Below are 22,854 nucleotides of genomic sequence, written 5' to 3'. Positions count from 1 at the left end.
CCACTTCCCAGTGAAAAGAGAAGGATCCAGGGAAAAACACAAACTGCCTTCAGACTTCCACAGACTGTAAAGCTCAGGCAGGGGCTACTTGATGGCAGTGAGGCAGGACACGTCTCCAAACTCAAGCTTATAGTTAGGGTTCTGGCCACGTATTCACCAGCTTTGCTGCATTGGTTTGTTAACAAGGGAAAAGACTTGAAGCACATCACCTTAGCTCTGTTAAGGTTCAGGGGGCACGAAGTGCTCTTGCCTGTTACAGCTCCTGTGATCTAAGTTTCTATGACATTAGATCAAACAACAACAAAAAAAACCTCTCAGGAACATTTTTATACAGCAATTCACATGGATACAGCTCAGATTTCTTTTACCAACTCATCCATTTCCCCCCCTGACCCCTCCTCTTCCCATTTCTGTGTCCAGTTCTGGGCTCCCCAGTTCAAGAGGGACACAGAACAGCTTGAGAGAGTCCAGCACAGAGCCACCAAGATGCTGAAGGGAATGGAACAGCTCTGCTAAGAGGAGAGCCTGAGGGAGCTGGGGCTGTGCTGCTGGGAGGAGACAGAGAGGTGACCTCGGCAATGGCTATCAATATGTGCAGGTGAGTGCCAGGAGGCTGCAGCCAGGCTCTGCTGGGGGGTGTCCATGACAGCACAAGGGGCAGTGGTGGAAGCTGAGGCAGAGGAAGTTTCATTTAAACATGAGGAGGAATTTTTTTCCTGTGAAGGTGACAGAGCCCTGGAACAGGCTGCTTGGGGTGGGGGTTGTGGACTCTTCTTCTCTGGAGATATCCAAACCCTGCCTGGATGCATTGCTGTGTGATCTGCTCTGGGTGATGCTGCTCTGGCAGGGGGCTTGGAGTGGATGAGCTTTGGAGGTCTCGTCCAGCCCCTGGCACTCTGTGATTCTTTCTTCTTATTATTTTTTTTTTTCTAAAATAGCATTGAATATCTGAAGTTATATATATATATATATATATGCATAAAAAACCCTATTTGTAGTCTTGAAAATGATTTTTATTGTCTATTTTATGTACTCTCCATGCCTCTTTCAGGAATTATTAAAGAAGCCTGAGTCATACGGCACTCATTTACTCTTGGCTGGTGGCCACCCTCCAGGTATATATATATATATATATATATATAAGCTATTTTCAAACCATTTTTAGGTACATCTGTGTGAAAGTCTCGTGGTGTCAGGTCCCAGGATCACAGTTAGCAGAGCACACATTGTTCACCCAGGTATTTACAGAGGTTTAAAGCACGTTGAGACTGGGCATTATTATGGAGCGGGGTTTAAACCTCAGCCCAGGTTCGGTCGCCTATACAGCAAGGAGTCACAATAAAAATCTGGACAAAGACAACCCATAAACAGCCCAATTGCTATGTACAAACAAGGCAGGAAGCAATTAAACACTGCCTTGCACATTTCACTTCAATTACTTTTTCTCTGGGGGGGAGGAAGGAAAAACCAAACCCACCCAAACAAGCTCTGTTCCCCTCCCCCAGGTCTCCGCAAGCCTAAACAGCCTTCGTTTGGATCAGCAAAGGAACTGGAGCTCCCATGGCATTCAGCAGGGGACTCACTGGCATCATTTGGGAGAGAAATTTGGACCCTGGGATAAAATCCAGCAATGTTTTCTGCAGAGTGCATATCCCTCCCCCCTCAAAGTGCAACTGCTAACACAACAGCATAGTGGGCTCGCTCTGAGCCTGCCTCTGGTGATGGTCCCTGGGACCTCTAGTGGAAAACTCCATGAGATGAAGCCCTCTTTTTGTCTGCCTTACACCCATCGCTTCTCACACCAGCACAAAGGTGTTGTTTTCACGATGGCTCCGTGCTCCTGAGCTGGTGTGGAGCCAGCCCCGTGAGCAAGAGCTGTGCTGCTGTGTGCAGGGCATACCTGAGCCAGCGTCAGCGGAGCTGCTCCCCGGGTACAGCGGTGCAGAGGAACTGGCCCAAGGTCCAAGGGCAGTAGGATTGGGCCCCAGGTGAGCTTTACAACAAGTCACAAAAAGTCTGTGCATGCAGCTTAAAATTTGCTTTAAAAAATGATCGCAGTCCACAGCAATCAGGTGGGGGAGTGCTCCCCCCACCGCCTCCCCTGGCCTCAGCTGCGTCTCCCACAGCTTTCCCGAGAAACAAAAGGAAACCGACAAGAGCCACCAGGAGTGTGACAGCCTTGCTACCTGGCAAGCAGGGCAGGAGAGCTTCTGTAGCCTGGCGAGGACAAGCTCAGCAGCACATTAGCTTGTTACAGGAGGACTGGTTTAGAGGCTGAACCTTGCCCCGGGTGCTGTGGCACCAAAAGACTGAGGCTTGGCTCTGGTTTCACCCCAAATCTCTGCCAGAACAAGAGGGAGCTGGCTGGGAGTGAGCTCATCAGCACCAGCATGAGCAGAGGTGATGTCTGAGCTGGTAGGATCTCACAGGGGCCTGCTCCACAGCACAGTCAAGTCAAGAAGACAACCTCTAATGACTTAGCTGCCTGCAGCAGCCAGGGGTGACCTGGCCAGAGCACACTTCCAGAGTGCACCATGCAGCTCAGCTTGGGTTTGGCAAAGCATGGGGTGGGCCAACAGCTCTGCTTCTCACTTAGCTTTACGAATTCTGCTTCTTGGGAGAAGACTATAAATCATGCTTACAACTAAAGTATTTTGGCCATTCAGGGTCATTCTGTAGTGGAAAAAATCAGACCCGACCTGATGAAATCTCTGTTGTCTGAAAATCCAAGGCCTCTGTACTGAACACACTCTTTTTGCTGATGGCAAAGTTCAACACCTCAGAGAGTTTCAGAGGAAGTTTCCAAGCCATATTCTCTAATACACTACCCCCTTGTTGTTTGTAAGGCTGCATTGAAGTTGCACATAACAGTCGTGAGCCGTGCATTGAAACACCTTAGAAGAGCTGACCAGCAACTGAATACATTTCTTTATAGCCCCCAGAGTTGAAAGCTGCACCTTCCCTTTGCAGAACACTCTCAACAGCAATGTTCAGCATCAGACACTCCACCTTCCCCCTTCCTCTTTAATGTCTGCATGAAAAAAATATTCACAGAATCATGGAATCAGTTGTTGAGCAGGAGAGTGGTGAGAGGCTGGCAGGGGTTGCCCAGGGAGGTGGTTGAGGCCCCATGGCTGGAGGTGTTTGAGGCCAGGCTGGCTGAGGCTGTGTGCAGCCTGCTCTAGGGTAGGGTGTCCCTGGGCATGGCAGGGGGTTGGGACTGGCTGCTCCTTGTGCTGCCTTCCCACCCTGGCTGATTCTATGATTCTATTCTATGATTCCTTCTACCAAAAGACACAGGAGTGCTCTGTGACCAGAGTGGTCTGAAGTCAGACCTGTTGATTGCTGCTCTGTCAAAGTGGAAGAACCTCAATCCAGAGGTAACAGGATGAAGGCAGCATGCACCACTGGCCACCTTGCAAACACTGCTTCCCCATACCAGCGTAGGCTGTGACAGGCATTTGCACTCCCAGAGTCAAGATCTTGCTTAGTAGAGGCAACGATGTCATCATGACTTCATAGCCAAGCCCTTCCTGCCAGTGCTGTTAGATATAGGACTGCTCCTATAGTGCCATGGTCTGGTTGACTGGCTAGGGCTGGGTGCTAGGTTGGACTGGATGATCTTGGAGGTCTCTTCCAACCTGGTTGATTCTATGATTCTATGATTCCTGGGAAAGCAGGAGAAGAGAATAGATTCATAGAATGGTTTGGGTTGGAAGGGGCTTTCAAGATCATCTACTCCCAGAACCCCTGCAATGGGCAGAGGCACCTCTCACTAGATCATATCACTCAAGGCCTCATCCAACCTAGCCTTGAACACCTCCAAGCAGGGAGCAGCCACAACCTCCCTGGGCAGGCTGGTACAATAACAGAGGTTTTTGCAGCTTTGTGTACCTGTTCTGCTGTGGAGTTTGCTGCTTCTTACACTCACTGTCCCTGAGGAGCTGAGACAAAGCAAGGTGAGTTTCCCTTGGGAACATCTTGCTTTATTTCTTCCCTTCCTGCAAAACCAGATGGCATCAGCAGACTGTTATTTGTACTCTAGCAGGCAGGTCTGGGGCAGTTTTACTTAGAGGCTAAACAGATCAGGGGAGCCTGGGCTAGGTGCTGTGTACTGGAAAGCAGTGGACACTGTTGTGACCTCTGAGCGTGGAGTTCTGGCTCTGCCTGGCGAGAAGCCTTCTGCTGAGGAGGGTGATGCAGCATCCAAGCTGTGCCTGCCTCCAGTGACAGTGGAACATAGAATCCTAGAATGCTTTAGGCTGGAAGGGACCTCAAAGCTCAGCCAGTTCCGACCCCCTGCCATAGACAGGGACACCTTCCGCTAGAACAGGTTGCTCAGGGTCTCGTCCAACCTGGCCTTGAACACTTCCAGGGAGGTTGTGGAGCACAGAAGCACCCAATGTGATCTTTGATCACATTGGGTGCTTCTGTGCTCCACAACCTCCCTGGGCAACCTGTGCCAGTGTCTCACCACCCTCAACCTGTGCCAGTGTCTCACCACCCTCACTGCAGAGAACCCTTTCCTAACATCCACTTTCAATCTCCCCTCTGCCACTTCAAACCCATTCCTCCTCCTCCTGTCATGACCAGACCTTGTCAATAGTCCCTCCCCAGCCTTCCTGTAGGTCCCCTTCAGATCCTGCAAGGCCACTCCAAGGTCTCTTCGAAGCCTTCTCTTCTCCAGGCTGCAGAGCCCCAACTCTCTCAGCCTGTGCTCAGAGCAGAGCTGCTGCAGCCCTCTCAGCATCTTGGTGGCCATGTCCTGCTTGTGTTGGGGGCTCCAGAACTGCACACAGGACTGCAGGTGGGTTCTGAGAAGAGCAGAGTAGCAGAGTCCCCTCCCTTGCCCTGCTGCCCACACTGCTCTTGCTGCAGCCCAGAACTTAATGAAAGTTCTCAGCCTGTCCTCATAGCAGAGCTGCTGCAGTCCTCTGAGCATCTTTGTGGCAGCTCCCCCCATGCAGCTCCGTGTGGCATAAACCATCCAGTGCATGCCCTCCTAGCTGCAGATTGGCACTGGCACTTCTGCTCCCCCCTCACATCCTCTCACCCCCAGTAATTCCCAGTGTGGGTCTCATTTGAACCTTGGGCAAGCCAGTGGAAGCCTTTCTATCCTCACCAAGCTTTGGACCAGCTAAGGAGTGGAATACTGTTGGTGCAAAAAAGTTAACTTCCCTCTCCCCAACAGGAGAAGTGCCAAATGTAAATCCCTTGTAGGCAGTTTGTGCCCTGATATCAGTGCAAAGACTCTTCCTGGCTTCCACACCCTGACCAAGAGTCAAATAGTGAACAACATCTAGTTTTGAATTTATGGATGGAGTTCACAGGGGTTTTAACAGCACTGGGGTTATGGAAGTGCTATTTTAATAAGGACCACAGATCATGGGCCCAAATCCTTACCTTTACCTCAAGGACTTGTAAACTCAACTATTTAACTCAAATCTCTTTATTGGAGGCCTTAGAATGTACCCACCTGGAGGCTGGAAAACCGAAAGGTAGAAGGCTGCACAAACATGGAGTGAGGGAATTTAACCAGCAGGAATGTGGCCTGTAAAACTACACTTCAAGAACTGTGTAAGAAGAATTAAAGCTGGGGCAACAGCTGGGATTTCTCTGCACATGACTGCACCTCTGAGGGACTCAGACATTGTGGTTCTCATTAACAGAGATTTCAGTTTTGAGATAGCCTTCCGGGGTACCCTTAAGTCTTGCTCTGGGTGCCAAGGACAAATCGTGCCTGGGTGTGATCTGCTTCTGGCCAGATACAGCTGAAGCAGCTCCTGACACCCTCCTTGCTGATATCACTGTCTTCTGGTGGCCCAAATAGAGAAAGTCTTGGAGTCAAACTGCCCTTAGATTCCAATTTCCCTTGTCTGAACTGCCCAAATGTCCCAATTTCAGACAGGGTCACCACAACCCCCTGAAGTTCACAGTAAGCATCCAGGAATGACATCCAGGGGCACCTCTGTGCAACGCTGTGAGAGTGCTGCCAACATAGAGAGGTGCACTCTGCTCTGGTGGGCAGAAGAAAAGACCAAGCTTTGCTTTCAGCTCACTGAGACCCTCCAGGTTGTCCCTTCAGAAGCTGGCCTCATTCTGCCTGTGCTTGACCTCAGAGGTTCACCTCCTAAGCTTTTAAAATAACCTTCTTATAGAACTTGGAAGTCCAAGCTCCTGAAAAACCTCATTGTGATGACTGTGTCAGGCTCTGTCAGCACTTGGAGACAGTGCTGACTGCAGCTGCTAGGTGGTGAAAGAGTTGTCACCCCTCTCCAAGTGGCTGGAACCTCTGGCTTAACTGTATTACTAGACCAGTTAGCACTTCAGTTCTGTGCAGCTCAAAATCCATTTAAGGAGGCTGAGAAATGGAAACAATTCCAGGAAGTGGTGGAAAACAGGTTAAGAGAAGTTTGGGATAGAGTCCTAAGGTGAGAACACCAAGGATAACCTGCAGGCAGAACCACTCATGCTTCAAGTTGTGCATGCTGAGAGCAATGTGGACATCAAGAGAGCTGCAAAGCCTGGCGAGCAGATTTGCAGGCGCAGGAGTGTTCTGTCGGAGGGTGACTGTGGAGACTCCACTGCCAAACTGCAGATGCCAATAATAAAGCTTGCATCATGCCATACCCCTGTAAGAGCAGAAATCTGGTGATGAAGCCCAAAGGTTAGGATCCTGTGAGTGGCAGGAGCTGCCCTTTCAGGAGCTGGAGCTTTAGCAGTGGTTGTGAAAGCACAGCCCTGCGTGCACGGTGCTCCCTGTCCGGTGGAGCAGTGGGAAGCAGTGCCAAGGCCTGGGGTTAGAGAGTGCTGCTGAAGACTTCTGAGAGAGCAGAGCCTGCCTGGTCGTCTGGAGCTGTCATCTGGTGCACAGCACTGTGCACATCCCTGTCTTCTACAGACTGTGTGCTCACAGCCCAGGACTTGCCCTCTTCGTCCAGAACCGTTTGGTAAGGCTCCACATGTGTCCTATGGAGGTTCTGCCTCGACTCCTCGTAGTTACCCTTCCCATCTTCTGGAAGGCTGGATGCATGAGGTAAGAAAGTGCTCCGAGACCCCTCCAGGGGAGTCTTTAACTGCTCAGGAGAGGTAGGTTCTCGAGAGAGATCTGCAGATCTGGGGAGGTGCTGAGTGTAGACCCCCTGGGAGAGGGAGGCAGCCTGCGCCTCGCTGTGCACGCGCAGCCAGCGGTGCTGCCGGCTGAAGTAGCTGTAGTGCTGGTGCTTCCCCAGCTTCTTTTTGCCCAGGAAGCCCAGGGCCTGCTTGGAGCTGGAGGACTTGTCCGTGCTTCTGGAGATGAGCCCTGCCAGCGCTAGGCTGCTCATGGACTCGGTGCAGCAGTCAGTGCCGGTGTCAAAGGCGCCGCACTCTGTCAGGCCTTCTTTCAACGTCAGGCAGGGCTTCATGTCGTGGACTTGGAGGACATCAGGGGCACTGCCACCCAGGCCACTGCTTGCCTGCTGGCAGATGTCGTGGGAGGAGGAGTAGATCAGGTCCAGTTCTCTGGGGCTTAACGCATCGCTGGAGTCGTAGTCACTGTCGGTCGGAAGGAACACTTCGGAGCAGCCTTCTTCATCTGAGCAGGGCTGGGAGTCTGCAAAGAGAGCTGGTTAACACTGTTGGGACAAGCACACCATCATCACCACCACCATCATCATCATCATCATCAACGTATGACAGACTGAAAGAGCTGGGGGTGTTCAGCCTGAAGAAGAGGAGGCTCAGGGCAGAGCTCATTGCTGCCTGCAGCTGCCTGCAGGGAGGCTGTAGCCAGGTGGGGTTGGGCTCTGCTGCCAGGCAGCCAGCAACAGAAGAAGGGGACACAGCCTCAAACTGTGCCAGGGCAGGTCTAGGCTGGATGTTGTTAGGAAGTTGTTGTCAGAGAGAGTGATTGGCACTGGAATGGGCTGCCCAGGGAGGTGGTGGAGTGGCCGTGGCAGGAGGTGTTGCAGCCAAGGCTGGCTGGGGCACTTAGTGCCATGGTCTGGTTGGTTGGGCAGGGCTGGGTGCTAGGTTGGGCTGGGTGATCATAGAATCAACCAGGTTGGAAGAGACCTTCAAGGTCATCCAGTCCAACCCATCCCCCAGCCCTATGCACTGATCTTGGAGGTCTCTTCCAACCTGCCTGATTCTGTGAAGCACTGAGAACACAGAACTGTGTGAAAGCAGCTGGTAAATCACACTGGCCTGCTGGCACTCACATTCACTCTGCACAACAAAGAGAGAGGAGCAGAAGAACTGCTCCAAAGCAGAGGAATGTGGCAAGAAAATGGCTAGGACAGCAGAGAAACAGGTGACGAATGGAGCCTATGGAAAACCCTGCCTTAGAATCTGGGAAATGACTGGAAAGTGTGGTGAAGAACAGCTAGAGACACGAGTGGTGAGAAAGGAGCTCTTGCCCCTGGACTCCTGGAGAGCTTTTGCCAAGGTTCTTTACTGCAGGTGCTGAAGCAAGGAAGCTGTGACCGAGCTGGAGAGAAAGCTCCCTCCGTCAGCAGCAGCTTGTTGGTGTGGACAGCAAGGGCAGCAGTCAGCTTCCACTGTGGATAGATTTCATGGTGGAGTAGTCAATGGCAGCACTTGCCCCTTCCAAGCTGTCCATTAAATGCCCTGCAGCAGCGAGGTGCCAGAGCTGGCTGAGGAGCAGTGCTTATTGAGAACACAGAAAGCAGTTGCAAAGCTTGTAGAAGGATCTCAGCACACTGAGTGGCAAATGATTGTTCAAGTGATTGCTGAAGTCCCTCTGCAGGGGAAAGACATCACTGCTGTTCCAAAAGGACATACAAGAGCTGTCATCATTAAAGGTGAAGCTCAAAGATTTCACTTGGGTGAACACAGAAAAATTCTCTTACCACTCACAGCTTTTCTCCTCTGGACTCTGGCCTCGGGCGAAGGGGGAGGTGAAGGAAGACAATCGAGATGCGAAGAGGTTGAGCTGATTTTCTTCTGGGAGTGCTCCTCTGAAAGGTCCACAAGCTTCTTTATGGGCAGGCCAGCTGCTGGCTGCTTGTACCGTGCATACTGCAGTGCTTCTGTGATCCATCTCATCTCCCTCCAGATCTCATCGATTTGCTGGAGAGACAAAAACGGTGAGAAAGGGCAGTGCAGCCTTTACCCAAGTGTGTGCTTCCTTCAAGCACCCGAGTCACTGCCAGCAGATGTCCTCAGGGGACACTTCAGACTTCGGTGGTCTGAGCTGCCTTTGGTTGGGTGCTTGCTCTCCTCCACCACTGCAGAGGCTGCGTGAGACACTTGAGTTAGGTACCTTGATTAAGAACCAGCAGTTTGGAGGGGTGAATCCAGGCCTAAACTCTGACATGGAAAGAAAATGAAAGTTGTCTCTTGGGGAGTTTTGTAGCTGAGGTTGTTTAGCCTGGAGGAGGCTCAGGGCAGAGCTCATTGCTGTCTGCAGCTGCCTGCAGGGAGGCTGTAGCCAGGTGGGGTTGGGCTCTGCTGCCAGGCAGCCAGCAGCAGAAGAAGGGGACACAGCCTGAAGTTGTGCCAGGGCAGGTTCAGGCTGGATGTTAGGAGGAAGTTGCTGGCAGAGAGAGTGATTGGCATTGGAATGGGCTGCCTAGGGAGGCAGTGGAGTGGCTGTGGCAGGAGGTGTTGAAGCCAAGCCTGGCTGGGGCACTGAGTGCCATGGTCTGGTTGGTTGGCCAGGGCTGGGTGGTAGGTTGGGCTGGATGAGCTTGGAGCTCTCTGCCACCCTGCTTGAGACTATGATTCACCCTTGAAAGTTGGTTTCATTCTGTACTGGGATGAAAAGCAGAGTTCTTGAGCACCCTCACAAACCAAGGTTCTGTTCCAAAGCAGAGTGCTGAGGGCAAACCTGGGGGTTGACAGGATGAGACTATGCAGATGTGGAAGAACAGACACACAGGGAGGGCTGCAGCACAGCTCTGAGACAAACTGCAGGTTTCTGCCTTAGCACACATTTTAGGAGTGTAAAGCTAGGCTGAGAGTTCTACCCCATGCCTGTCAATGGCAGTAAGAGACAAATGCCTGAGTCAATAGCAGGAGGTAGCTTTAAATATTGATGACACTTGAGAGTCCTCTGGTAATGGAACGTTTTTGCCATCCCCAAGCACTTCAAGATCTCTGATGACTGAGCAAATGTTGCTGCAATCAGCAAAGGGCAGCAACTGTGAGTGTGATATCCTCCTGCTGCAGTGTCCTCTCTAGAACTTTCCCTGTGCTTCTCTTCCTCCAGAAGACTCTGCACTAAAAGAAGAGGTCTTCATGTCAGTGCTGCAGTGCTTAAAGGAAGCTGCTTCGCAGCTACACCAGCTGCATCCTGCAGCAAGGCAGAACGAGAGCCCTGGGTGGGTAAATGGCCAGGCAAAAGTGGGGAGCACCTGGTGTTAGCAGAGTCTTATCAAGATGGGAAGCAACAGAGGATCAGATGAAAGCAAGCTGCAGAGTGATGAGTTTTGGGATGAGTTCTCCAGCACATGCTCTGTGCTGGAGGTACTTCTTCACTCAATGTGCCTTCAGAGTGTGACATGGATTGCCAAAGGACACTGCAGATGCCAGATCAGCTGGGCCAGCTCCTGATGAGCCCTGGTGGAGGCAGGACAGCTGGATAGCTGGATCTTTGTTCTGACCTAGTATGGCCATTTTTATGGAAAGGTGAAATCCCCACTCCTATGATGTCAGTGCAAGCCTTGCCACTGAGTTAATTTGAGCTAAGAATATACACTGATAAGAATAGCAAATGATTCAGAGATTAATTCCTAATCCCACATCACTGCAAGACTTCAGTGCAGCTCCACGAGGGAAATGCCAGTCAGCAAACCTCTCACCTATGTGAATGTGGAGACATTTCCTTCCTCTGATCCTCGCTCAAACCCAGGCTACATCCACCCTGTGTGCAGCTTGATAATACACCAGCCTGAGGGTTGTCTCCTGCTGCCATTCTGCAGGGTCTCCTGGGACAAGGGACCAAGCATTTTAGTGCCCTGTGCTGCTTTTGCAGTGCAGGAACGTTTGGAGCATTGTGCTATATAAAGCACAGCTTAACTTCGGGTTTAGCTCCAGTGGCTGTAGGGTTCTCAGAATCACAGACTCAGTCAGGGTGGGAAGGGACCACAAGGAGCAGCCAGTCCCAACCCCCCTGCCGTGCCCAGGGACACCCTACCCTAGAGCAGGCTGCACACAGCCTCAGCCAGCCTGGCCTCAAACACCTCCAGCCATGGGGCCTCAACCACCTCCCTGGGCAACCCAGTCCAGCCTCTCACCACTCTCCTGCTCAACAACCTCCTCCTCACCTCCAGCCTCACTCTCCCCACCCCCACCTTTGCTCCATTCCCCCCACTCCTGCCACTCACAGTCTAAAAAGTCCCTCCCCAGCTTTTTCATAGGCTTCTTTCAGATGCTGGAAGGCCACAAGAAGGTCACCTGGGAGCCTCCTCTGCTCCAGCCTGCACAGCCCCAACTCTTTCAGGCTGTGCTCACAGCAGAGCTGCTGCAGCCTCTCAGCATCCTCCTGGCCCTGCTCTGGACACTCTCCAGCATCTCCACAGCCCTCTTGTCCCAGGGGCTCCAGAGCTGGATGCAGTGCTCCAGGTGGGTCTCAGCAGAGCAGAGCAGAGAGGGAGAATCCCCTCCCTGGCCCTGCTGGCCACACTGCTGCTGCTGCAGCCCAGGCTCTGCTTGGCTTTCTGGGCTGCAAGTGCACACTGCTGGCTCCTGCTGAGCTTCTCCTCCAGCAGCACCCCCAAGTCCCTCTCCTCAGGGCTGCTCTTCAGACACTCACTGCCCAGCCTGCATTGGTGCTTGGCATTGCCTGGACCCAGCTGTGCCCTGAGTACCTTACCTGCCGCTTTTTGGCTTGTTTTAGTTTTGCCTTTGGGTTTGTTTGTTTAATTTTTACTTTTCAGTTGCCTTCTGATTCCTTTTCAGAACCACATTTACATAGACTGCCTCACTCTTGACAATGTTTGGTTTGTGTAGTGACTTCAACACTGTCTTAGATCTGGGATCACACAAATGCTGCTGCGGTTTCCTGGTCGCCCCTGAAGATTGCAGTGTGTGGTGGGCTGAGATCTCTTTGCCAATAGGTGGAATGCAGCTGGTTTTCATTTGAGAGGAAACCTGACAAGGCCAATACACTGTCACAATAATTCAGCACAAAACACTGAAGTTTCAAACGTTCTCCCCCTCTTTTCCCAGTGCACATGTGTGACTCAGCCACTTTGGAGCAGAGGAACACAGAGCTGCCTGTGCGGTGCAGGCGCATTAATATACATGGGCTCAGTTTTGATGGGAAGGAGAAAAAAAGTGGTCCCAACTCTTCTGCAGACTGTGAAAAGGCTGGGTACTCTGACTGTGTGGGAACAGGGAGATGGGAAGATGATTGAGCAGTGAAAGCACAATGGAACAGTCCTCTCTGCCCTGCTGCAGGTTTCCAGGAGCTCCAAAGTGGACAAGGCGAAGTGGGATCTGAAGTCAGGGCAAAGAAGAACAGAGCATTATCATCTTGCTCCTCCATTTGGAGAGCCAGAGAGATCAGTGGGATCACAGAATCATACTCGTAGAATCAAGCAGGTTGGAAGAGACCTCCAAGATCATCCAGCCCAACCTGGCACCCAGCCTTAGCCAATCAACCAGAGCATGGCACTAAGTGCCCCAGCCAGGGTTGGCTTCAACACCTCCAGGGACAGTGACTCCACCACCTCCCTGGGCAGCCCATTCCAATGGCGGTGGTTGGCTTGGTCTTTATTCCAGCCAAAGGTCACTTGAATATTGAGAATATAGAGTCATAGAATCATAGAATGGTTTAGGTTGGAAGGGACCTCAAAGCTCAGCCAGTTCCAACCCCTTTCCATAGGCAGGGACACCTCTCACTAGAACAAGTTGCTCAAGGTCTCGTCCAACCTGCCCTTGAACACCTTCAGGAAGGTTGTGGAGCACATTGGGTGCTTCTGTGCTCCACAACCTCCCTGGGCAACCTGTGCCAGTGTCTCACCACCCTCACTGCAAAGAATCCTTTCCTAACATCCACTTTCAATCTCCCCTCTACCACTTCAAACCCATTCCTCCTCCTCTCATTACAAGACTTTGTCAGTAGTCCCTCCCCAGCCTTCCTGTGGGTTCCCTTCAGATACTGGAAGGCCACTCCAAGGTCTCCTGGAAGCCTTTTCTTCTCCAGGCTGAAGAGCTATAAAGTTACCTGCATCTCCCTTGCATTAAGACAGATGCCCATGTCCATGGATGCAGCCTGCAAAGGCTTGCTCTATAAATAACCTGAGGCCAGAATGGTTTGCAAAAGAACAGGCTCTGCTGTGCTGCTCAGTGGGGTGCAGAGCAAGATCACAGAATCACTGAGTTATTTGAATCATAGAATCAGTCAGGGTTGGAAAAGTCCACAAGGATCATCTAGTTCCAACCCCCCTGCCCTTACCCTTTATCAGGCTGGCCATAGCCTCATCCAGCCTCATCCATTTGGCTGGAGAAGACCTTTAATGATCTTAGAGTCCAACCATTATCTAACTACCAAGTCTGGTGCTAAACCATGTCCCTTAGCACCACAACATAGGTGTTCAAGAAAAGACTGGGTGGGGCATTTAATGCCATGGTCTAGTTGACTGGATAGGGCTGGGTGCTAGGTTGGACTGGATGAGCTTGGAGGTCTCTTCCAAAATGGCTGATGCTATGATCTCTGCATGTCTGGCCTTATCTGCTGGGACAGGATCAGGGGAAGAAAATGAATCAGCACAGCTGCTGCAGAAGAGGTTTTTAATCTGTATGTTCTTTAAGTATTCCCCTGGATGGACAAACTGTCCTGGTATGTCAGGGGGGTCTGGTTTGAAGTGCCATGTTGGAGTAGCTGAGAAGCAGAAAGTCCACTCTTTTGGGTGCTAGATACCAAGTCACCCCCTTCCCTTCCCACCTCTGAGCCAAAAGGCTGCTGATGCCTGAGCTGGGAGCAGGGAGGAAAAGGATTGTGAGAGAGAGGGACGAGCACAGCAGACAAGCATGCTAACATCTGGGCGACTGCAGCAGCATCGCTGCAGGCTGCTGCACAGACTCGCAGCTGCTTTCGGGCGTTGCTTCGCCACCTTAAAGGCAGAGCTGCTCCTGTCACTGTGGGACTGCTGCTGAAGATTGTCCCCACAGCCGAGTGGGAATTGCCTCTTTCATTTGTTTCTTTCCCCCTTGTTTTAATTGGCAGTTGATCCTGGTTCAGAATGTCCTGGGCTGACAAAGGAGAGCAAAGCTCTTAGCCAGAGGGACGGCCAAGCGTGGCACGGGCTGAGGCGGCGCTGGCTGGGGGTGGGTTTTACGAGCAGGCTGACACGTTTCTTTATAACAGCCTACTAGAGCTGTCATTTGATTTCACCCATAAAACCCCTTGTATAAAAGCAACAAGCAAGGAAATCGTGTTCTGGGCTTGAATTTCATAAAGCCAGAATTGCACTTTCGCTACAACTGCTCTTTTTATGATGTCTGCCAATAATTCTCCATTTAGATTTCGAGTTACAGCCCCATGCAAGGTTTTTTTTCTTTCCTTTCAAGAAAGCCACCTTAAAACCTCCTTGGACTAGTCAGGAACAGACTATTACCTGTACGTAGTCCATAACTTGCTGGTGTCTTTGTTTGGCTGCAGCGACTTCACTGTCTGCAATAGCTTCCCGCAGGGCCTGCTGGGCTTTCAGAGAGTCCAGCTCTATGACAGCAGAGAGGCGGCAATACAGGCTGAGAAATTTCTCCTTGTAGCAGCAAAAATGAACTGTGAAAAGACCAAGTGCAAAGGAAACCTTGTTATGTGCAAGCTGAAACCCCTGGCTTCCAGGACACAGATTTGGTTGAAGTTTAATGGCTAACTCTGGGGCTGGGAGACTCGAAGCTAGAGGTAAATGGTGCAGGCTCTGTGCTGATTGCCAAGGGGTCGTTTCTAATTTGTCTCTAAGTGAAGAGAGCATCAGGTCCTTAGTATGCAACTCCAGAGGCTGTCTTGCCCTTGGTAGCTTTAATCAGAAAGGCTGTTTCTGAGGCTTTTATAGCCCATCGATTCTTTTATCAAGAGAACAGTGACACGACTGGAAACTGGAGCTCATCTGTTACTTTTTTTGTTAATGGAGTGTTTCAGAAGAAAGCAGCACTGCCAGGGCTGATAACTGCCTCTTGGGCTAGCCCAGCTGAAATCAGGAGCTTCAGCTGTAAATGGCTCAGCAGGAAAAGCATTTCAGTGGTATCAGAGTTTGGGTGAAACAGTGAAATCTCTTTTAGGTGTTCTCACACATCATCATCCTCTGAACTGTCATGCAGAAGTGGGACACAGGAAGTTCAGACTTAGAATCACAGAATGCTTTGGGTTGGAAGGGACCTTAAAGATCATCTAGTTCCAACCCTCTGCCATGGGCAGGGGCACTTCCTACTAGAACAGGTTGCTCAAGGCCCCATCCAACCTGGCTTCTTCCAACACGACCCCTTGGCTTTGTGTAATTTGACTTTGGAGTGGCTACCTCAAGCAGAGGTATCTTACAGGGAGAGAAGAGCCCTGGTGCCATGGAGCCTCACAAATGTTCACCCACCTGGCTTCTTACAGCTACAGCATTGCAGAACCTGCGGCTGCTCAGGCAGACCTTCTGTCTTTGCTATGTCTCCAGACATCCCAAAACTTGCTGGGGAGAAGAAGCTTCCAGCAGTGCTTCCCCATGCATTGGTGCCTCCAGAAATGCAAGTAACTAGGATCTTGTTCCAGCAATGAGTGCCAGCTGGCTTACTGCTGCCAGCTTGTCTGGGCTGTGGCACGCTGCTTTCAGGGTGTTCCCTGCACAGCCTGCCTGTGCTCCTCTCCTCAGAGCCTCGGCAAGAGAAACACCCCCCGGGGCCACCTCTCTGCTCAGCCCTTGCAAACAGCACCACAGCAGCGACCGAGGAGGCTTTCTGCAGCTCAGACACATCACTAAGCAAAGCAATAAAGGCTTCATCTGAACACAGAAACCCCACCAAAAAGAGTGAGGGAAAGAATTCTCCCTTCTGCCTTCCCAGTGATGCCAAGGTACTGCAGGGACCTGGCCTGAATAGTGTGTGTGGTCTTACAGTATATATGCCATATGTGGTGGACTCCTGAGTGAATTACAGCCGCGGTTTCAGCTCCAGTGCTGAAGTTTCTGGCCTTTGTGGTTTTGAAGTCAGACCCTTTAATGTTACTTTAACAAATGTTGCTTCAACGTAGTCCTTTGTGGTTATGCAATTATATAGTTGGTAGCCACCAGTTAATGGGGAATGGAAGCTTCTAATATTTGAGATGTGAATCACAGTCACTTTATGGAGCGGCAGGGATGCATATATAGAAGTCATGTAGAAATGCCATCTGCCCTTGGCCAGATGATTGCTTGCTTCAGAAAATGCTCAGAAGTAAAATTCATCTTTCCATACAGCCTTCTCCACCGTCAGCTGCTTCCCCACTGCTGCAGCATCACTGAACAGAGAGGTCTGCACTCGGAATGCCTTTCGAGAGGTTGCTGTGCCCTGCTGGCCAAGAGGGCCAGTGGCATCCTGGGGTGTATTAAGAGGAGTGTGCCCAGCAGATCCAGGGAGGTTCTCCTCTGCCTGTACTCTGCCCTGCTGAGACCTCATCTTGAATATTGCCTTCAGTTTTGGGCTCCCCAGTTGAAGTGGGACAGGGATCTGCTGGAGAGGGTCCAGCAGAGGCCTATCAGGATGATGAGGGGCCTGGAGCACTGCCTAATGAGGAGAGGCTGAGGGCCCTGGGGCTGCTTAGTCTGGAGAAGAGAAGCCTGAGAGGGGATTGAATCAGTGTCTGTAACTCTCTGAGGGCTGGGGGTCAGGGAGAGGGGGGACAGGCTCTGCTCACTGCTCCCTGGGATAGGACAAGCAGCAATGGATGGAAGCTGCAGCACAGGAGGTTCCAGCTCAGCACAAGGGGGAACTTCTTCCCTGGAAGGGTCCCAGAGCCCTGGCACAGGCTGCCCAGAGACGTTGTGGAGCCTCCTTCTGTGGAGCCTTTCCAGGCCTGTCTGGATGTGTTCCTGTGTGCCCTGAGCTAGATTGTGCTCTGGCAGGGGGGTGGACTCTCTTTGGGTGCCTTCCAGCCAGCCCCTGACATCCTGTGAGCCTGTGTTGGGTGTCTATCTGCAGCACAGCATCCCATGTGTTGATGGGATGCAAACTGTGTTCCAGAAGTGAGCTGGCTCCTGCCCCTGGCCTGTGCACTATGTAATGAGAGTTAACAGCCTGTGAAGCCTCAGCAGAGGTGAAGATGCTTCATGCATTGGCTGGCACAGTGGGTGCAGCAGCTACCCCTCACAGGGAGATGTGCTGAACTCCCTGCACTGCATCTAGCTGCAGGGCTGCATGTCAAGAAGGTGGTGAGCCTGGCATTAGGGTGCTGCAGCCATGGCCATGCCACCCAAAGCACCGAACTAACCCTCCTAGCTCAGCTGTCTTCGTTCTCTCCCGAAGGGCTAACTTCTCCTTGGCAGCCTGCCCCAGCTCCTGTACTTTCTGTCTGTGTCACTCACAGTACAGAGGCAGCTCAGCCATCATCTGTCCTCCCTCAAGCAGCATAACCTCCCAGGCTGCCACAGGCACCACTTTGTGTGCCCTGGCTGATGTGACAGGAACATCTTTGGGCTATCCTGCCCGATCCAACTGCAATGTGCGTTGTGGGGTGATGGTAGGTCATGGATCCATTGTGGGGTGATGGTAGGTCATGGATCCATTGTGACTGCAGGAAAGTAGTCTTGGTGAGAGCCTCCATTAACAGCTCATCATTGCTCTGCTGCCTTAGTGACTCTAAGAGCACTGAGCAGTGCTGTGGAGGGCAGGGGATGGTAATGATGGCAAGTGAACACCCGAGGTAGCGCTGAGGACACAGCTGCCACCAGAGATTTGTGCTGTAGTGGCTCCTTGTGTACTGAGCCCATGGGGTTTGGCTGATCTCTTTCCCTCTCCTCCGGGGCAGAGGACAGAAAGCTTTCCAGTTTTACAGGCCAGAGGGAAGCAGAGGAGACAAACGTGCAAGGCTCAGCAGCCCCCACACTCGCAATATTCTTTCTAAGCCACTATTAAGTCTTTATGAGCTGCTTTTATGTGGAACCTTGCTTTTCTCCGTGGACCAAAGAAGAAGAAGAAGAAATGAAAACGAGATGACCTTGGAGCCAATGCATCTTATACCTTCTGTGGGACAGCTGGAAAAGTCTGCTTTGGGCGAGTTTTAGCCAGTGGAACAAGGGGGGTGGATCTGCTGGCAGCACAGGATGCGGTCCCTACAGAAACAGATTCGAGTCCAGTGCTTTGGCTTTGTGTCACAACAGGCTTCTCCTGCCCCACAGCAAGAGGACTGAGGAGTCCCCTCCATTATTCCAAGAATCAGAGGGAAAAAGATGAGCCTCAGGCAGTTAAGCTCCACTCAGCCCTTTCCCAACGCTGACCGTCAGCAGTCAGGAGCTGCAGCAATTCTCCCCTACCCAAGGGCTGTGACAATTCAGAGGGATGAGTCTGTGCCTCCCCTTTCACACTCCAGCCTTGTTCTGTCGTGTGCTGCTTTTTGCTTCTGGTTTTGAAAGAAGCCATCTCCCAAGCCCAGCTGAGGGACACAGGATAACTGTGGGCTCTGCTCTCTGCTTTGCATTCCAATAACGATTGCCACAGTCCATGCTTTAACTGCCCTGCTGCCTCTGTAACTTGTACACAGTTATAGGGAGGGCTGTTGCCAAAGCCATCATGTGATTTATTGGCTCTCCACTGGGACAAGGGGGGAAAACAGATACAACTTTGTGATTTTATTATAAGGAGACTGGCTTAATATTTCTAGGTGAAGCAAGCTACTATACCGAGTTCAAACATCTGAAGAGGGAGGTTAAGAAATCCTGAGTGTGGGGTGTAAGGATTATTCTGTCCTGGGGCAGTGCAGACATCGTCTGAGGCGGGGAGCAGGAGAAGAAAGGAGACATTGTGACCCAGCTCCAACACCTCCTGTGTGTACAGACGGAAGTGCTTAGCCTGTGGAGGGACACGCACGGGGAGTGGGGGGAAGAAACGGCAGAGAATTACAACATGGCACTTACATAAACAACACCCCCAAAGATATAAAACATTAAAGAAAATTTGCACAACATCAAGCTCAGCATTTTAATAAAACATAAATATCGGGGGGGGGGGGGGGGGGGAGAAAGACCCTCAATGTGGGTTCATGTCACTACATAAAATAAAGATTTAAAGCTGCCATGTTCCACATTAAAACAACACAGGCAGGCACAGCTCTCCCCCCAGCCCCCCAAACAACATTTATGTTTCTTATTAGGCAGAAAATGATCACATGCCATGTGCTTTTCAAGATTATGATTGCATAATTATGTGAAAACATGAAAATGGATTCAATTAAAAACCTTTAAGATTCAATTTAGGGTTGGTTAAGAGAAGTATGCAGCTCTCCCTCAGCACGGCGCTGGGAAGGTCTAACAAGTGCTGCAGCGGGAGAAAATGGCACACAGAGGAGCTGGCCTGAGCCTGCCCTAGAGCTGCTGTGTGCAGCTCTGCCCTCTGCCCAGGGCGTGCAGCAGGCTCACTGCCCCTCATCCTCCTCACCACTGCCCCTCATCCTCCTTGCCACAAACCCAGTAGCAAAAAAAAACCACAGGCCTAATCCTGCTGAATGTTCTCTTCATCGACACAGAGGTTGGGTCCTGAGACATTGAAATGTGTAGCAAGTGTCACGCTGCATGGGGATGGAAACATTCCTGTCACTTGCTAAGAGAGAGTCCTCCTTGCCACAAACCCAACAACAGTAAAACACAGGCCTAATCCTGCTGAATGTTCTCTTCATCGACACAGAAGTTGGGTCCTGAGCCAAGACACTTAGCAAGTGTCTTTAACTGCAGGGTCATGCTTCTGTCTCTCTCCTGTGCTACAGAAGAGCTTAACTGCTGAGCAGACCTGCAGCCTAAGGAACAGACTGCATGGGGATGGAAACATTCGTGTCCCTAGCTAAAAAAGAGTCCTCCTTGCCACAAACCAAACAACAAAAAATACAGGTCTAATCCTGCTGCATATTCAGTTCATTGACAAAGAAGTTGGGTCTTGAGCCATCAAAACACTTAGCAAGTGTCTTTAACTGCAGGGTCATGCTTCTGTCTCTCCCCTGTGCTGCAGAAGAGCGTAACTGCTGGGCAGACCTGCAGCCTAAGGAACAGACTGCATGGAGATGCAAATATTCGTGTCCCCAGCTAAAAAAGGTGATGCACAAAGGCTGCAACCTGCAGGAGAAAGCAGCAGCACAGAAGCTGCACAGAGCCCTGTTGAATTGTGGCTTGGCTACAAAGCATCACACCATCTGTCTTCATCTAGCTTTGACCCAAGTCTGCCTTGGCTCTTCCCAGGCTCGAAGGTGCAGCACTGGTGGATTCCTTTCTAAAAGCATGGCCTAAACCTTTCAAAACCAAGCAATGTAGAACCAGGTGAATTTATTTTAAGGCCACATCTCTGGAGCTGCACTCAGAGATCTCAAAGTGGATATTCAGATGATTTACTTCTACTGGATGCCCTTGGAGACTAAAATAAAATGTAATTTGTGTAAACAAGAAACAAACTCCTTAGCTTGTTTCTTCATGGATCTTTCACATCATAGATTGGCCTCCCTGGCTTTATTTATTCACATGTGCATTTCTTGTGCCTAAATGTAAAGGCAGAAGCCAGATACCTCTCCTCACCCCCTGCAATCTGGAGGTCTGGAGCTGTGCCGTTTTACAAGTGCAAAAGAACAGCAGAATGCTGTCTTCAGCAGGCCTTCATACACCCTTGCTGTAACCCCCAGAACCATCAGTTGCCCTGTTTGCTTGGAAACCCACACATTTTGCCTTGCCAGCTGGGTGAAGATGCTCACAACCAGTGTTTCAGTGCAGCAGTGCTTATTTGCAGCCCTGCCTGAAGCTGTGCAGATGGGCTAACAGATACCAAACCAGGAGCTGACTGAAAAGGTGTTCCTTAACCCTCCTGTGTCCAAACATCCAGGGAAAGAGCTGTTCCACTGAAGGTCTTCCTCACCCACATTTAGAACAACAGAACACAAAAGTTGTCAGCTTTTCTTTCCTTGCAGCTGTACCATTTCATTCCTGCTTGCGAGTCACAGTTTGTAGCTTTTGTGTCCTTAAAAAGAATAGATATATCTCTTTTTTTAGGAAAAAGGTGATAAATAGCACAAAGGAAAATACCTGATGCAGAGGTAGATTGATCTGTTTAAGGAGAGCTTTCACTGCCATCTGGAGCTCATACAAGAACAATTGAGTGGGGCAGTCCGAAGTATGATCCATACTTTCCACGGATTCTGAGCCAGAAAGTGTTTGGATCCATTCCCACTCATCTCTGTATGTTGAGGCAAGTTAAAATTAGAAATATAACAAAAGTTCAGTGCACAAGCAGGAATTCAGTGTATGTGCATTTGGGATCTGTTGAGAGTTTAATCCTCATATAGCAAAACATTCCAACCTCGGGCAGTCTTGATTGTTTGTTGTTAAAAACACACAGATCTATCTGGGTCTGAGAAGTTTAATTTTTCAAGCACATGTACAACAGGCTGAACATTCCTTGCAACCCTCTGCAAGTCCAACTGCCTTTGAAATATTTCACTAAGGCTTCTCACTGCAGGTTTCCTCTTTCACATAACTTCATTCCCTATCTGTCACAGCGCTCTCCAAAGCATGCGCTGGAAATGGCAACGGCAGCAATCAGCAGGAGGTTTAATTTCTGTGACAGGCTCTCAGGTACTCACTGGAGCCAAGGAACTTCCTGGTTTGCTCAGCTCATACCCATGCTGGAGCTGACAAACATGGGACTCATCTTTCTGGATCAAAACCTTAACTCACCCTGCCCAGTATCCAGGCTTGAAAAGCAGCCAGCACCAAACAGGCAAGGAAAAGAGCAGGGGACACCCCACTACGAGAGGAGCAGGAGATGTGGTTTGATTTGTTCCAAAAATAAAGGTCTTAAACTTCAGGACTCAGAAGCTGTGATAAACTCTGAGGGCTTCAGATTCCTTACAGGAGGCACCGTCCCTGGGGGTCTTCAAGAAAAGCCTGGATGAGGCACTTAGTGCCATGGTCTAGTTGATTGGATAGGGCTGGGTGCTAGGTTGGACTGGATGATCTTGGAGGTCTCTTCCAACCTGGTTGATTCTATGATTGTTGCTGGTATTAATACTACATCTTGTTGGTATTAATTCTACACTCCTTGCTACCTATATAGCTAACCAGGTTCCTTATCGTCAGCAGCTGGAGGCTGAAGTGATATGGGATGAAGAAGACCCAGAAGGAAAGCAAATCAAATGTGTTTCCATGAGGACATGACCAGGGAGCACAAAGAAGTGCCCTTGCCCAGTAGATAATCACACAGTCATAGAATCAACCAGATCAGCAGAGACCTCCAAGCTCACCCAGCCCAACCTAGCACCCAGCCCTGCCCAACCAACCAGACCATGGCACTCAGTGCCCCAGCCAGGCTTGGCTTCAACATCTCCTGCCACGGCCACTCCACCACCTCCCTGGGCAGCCCATTCCAGTGCCAATCACTCTCTCTGCCAACAACTTCCTCCTAACATCCAGCCTAGACCTGCCCTGGCACAGCTTGAGGCTGTGTCCCCTTTTTGTGTTGCTGGCTGCCTGAGAAAAGAATCCAGCCCCACCTGGCTACAGCCAGGAAGAGCTTGGAGGGCTCTTCCAACCTGCTTGAGTCTATGATTCTAAGACAAGCTTCGAGCTTGATGCCCTCTGTGAATCTGTGTACCCACCTGAGCCAAGATCTTCTGGCCCCTGTATCTTTGCTGTGGCTTTAAAATCTGCTCATTTTCAACTCAACACAAATGTTCTCTCCCTGCAGATGTGTGTG

General features: G+C 50.7%; 1 protein-coding gene across 5 annotated transcripts in view; it reads right to left on the bottom strand.

Moving 5' to 3' along the window:
* Positions 1 to 4,576: 4,576 nt before the first annotated feature.
* The window catches only part of ANKFN1 (ankyrin repeat and fibronectin type III domain containing 1), an 80,680-nt gene continuing 62,402 nt past the window's right edge, over positions 4,577 to 22,854 (bottom strand). For 3 of the 5 annotated variants that reach the window (XM_064150515.1, XM_064150517.1, XM_064150519.1), the window contains 5 exons: positions 21,186 to 21,336; positions 18,810 to 18,978; positions 14,568 to 14,734; positions 8,853 to 9,072; positions 4,577 to 7,606 (listed from right to left, as the gene is read on the bottom strand). In XM_064150515.1, the coding sequence (XP_064006585.1) occupies positions 6,801 to 7,606; positions 8,853 to 9,072; positions 14,568 to 14,734; positions 18,810 to 18,978; positions 21,186 to 21,336 (1,513 nt within the window). In that variant the 3' untranslated portion in view covers positions 4,577 to 6,800. The remainder of the gene's footprint in view (positions 7,607 to 8,852; positions 9,073 to 14,567; positions 14,735 to 18,809; positions 18,979 to 21,185; positions 21,337 to 22,854) is intronic. The other 2 variants (XM_064150516.1, XM_064150518.1) reach the window with 1 other exon arrangement.

Source organism: Pogoniulus pusillus, chromosome 11 (genome assembly GCF_015220805.1).
Source record: "Pogoniulus pusillus isolate bPogPus1 chromosome 11, bPogPus1.pri, whole genome shotgun sequence".
NCBI lineage: Eukaryota > Metazoa > Chordata > Aves > Piciformes > Lybiidae > Pogoniulus > Pogoniulus pusillus.
This window is presented reverse-complemented; position numbering and strand designations above follow the sequence as displayed.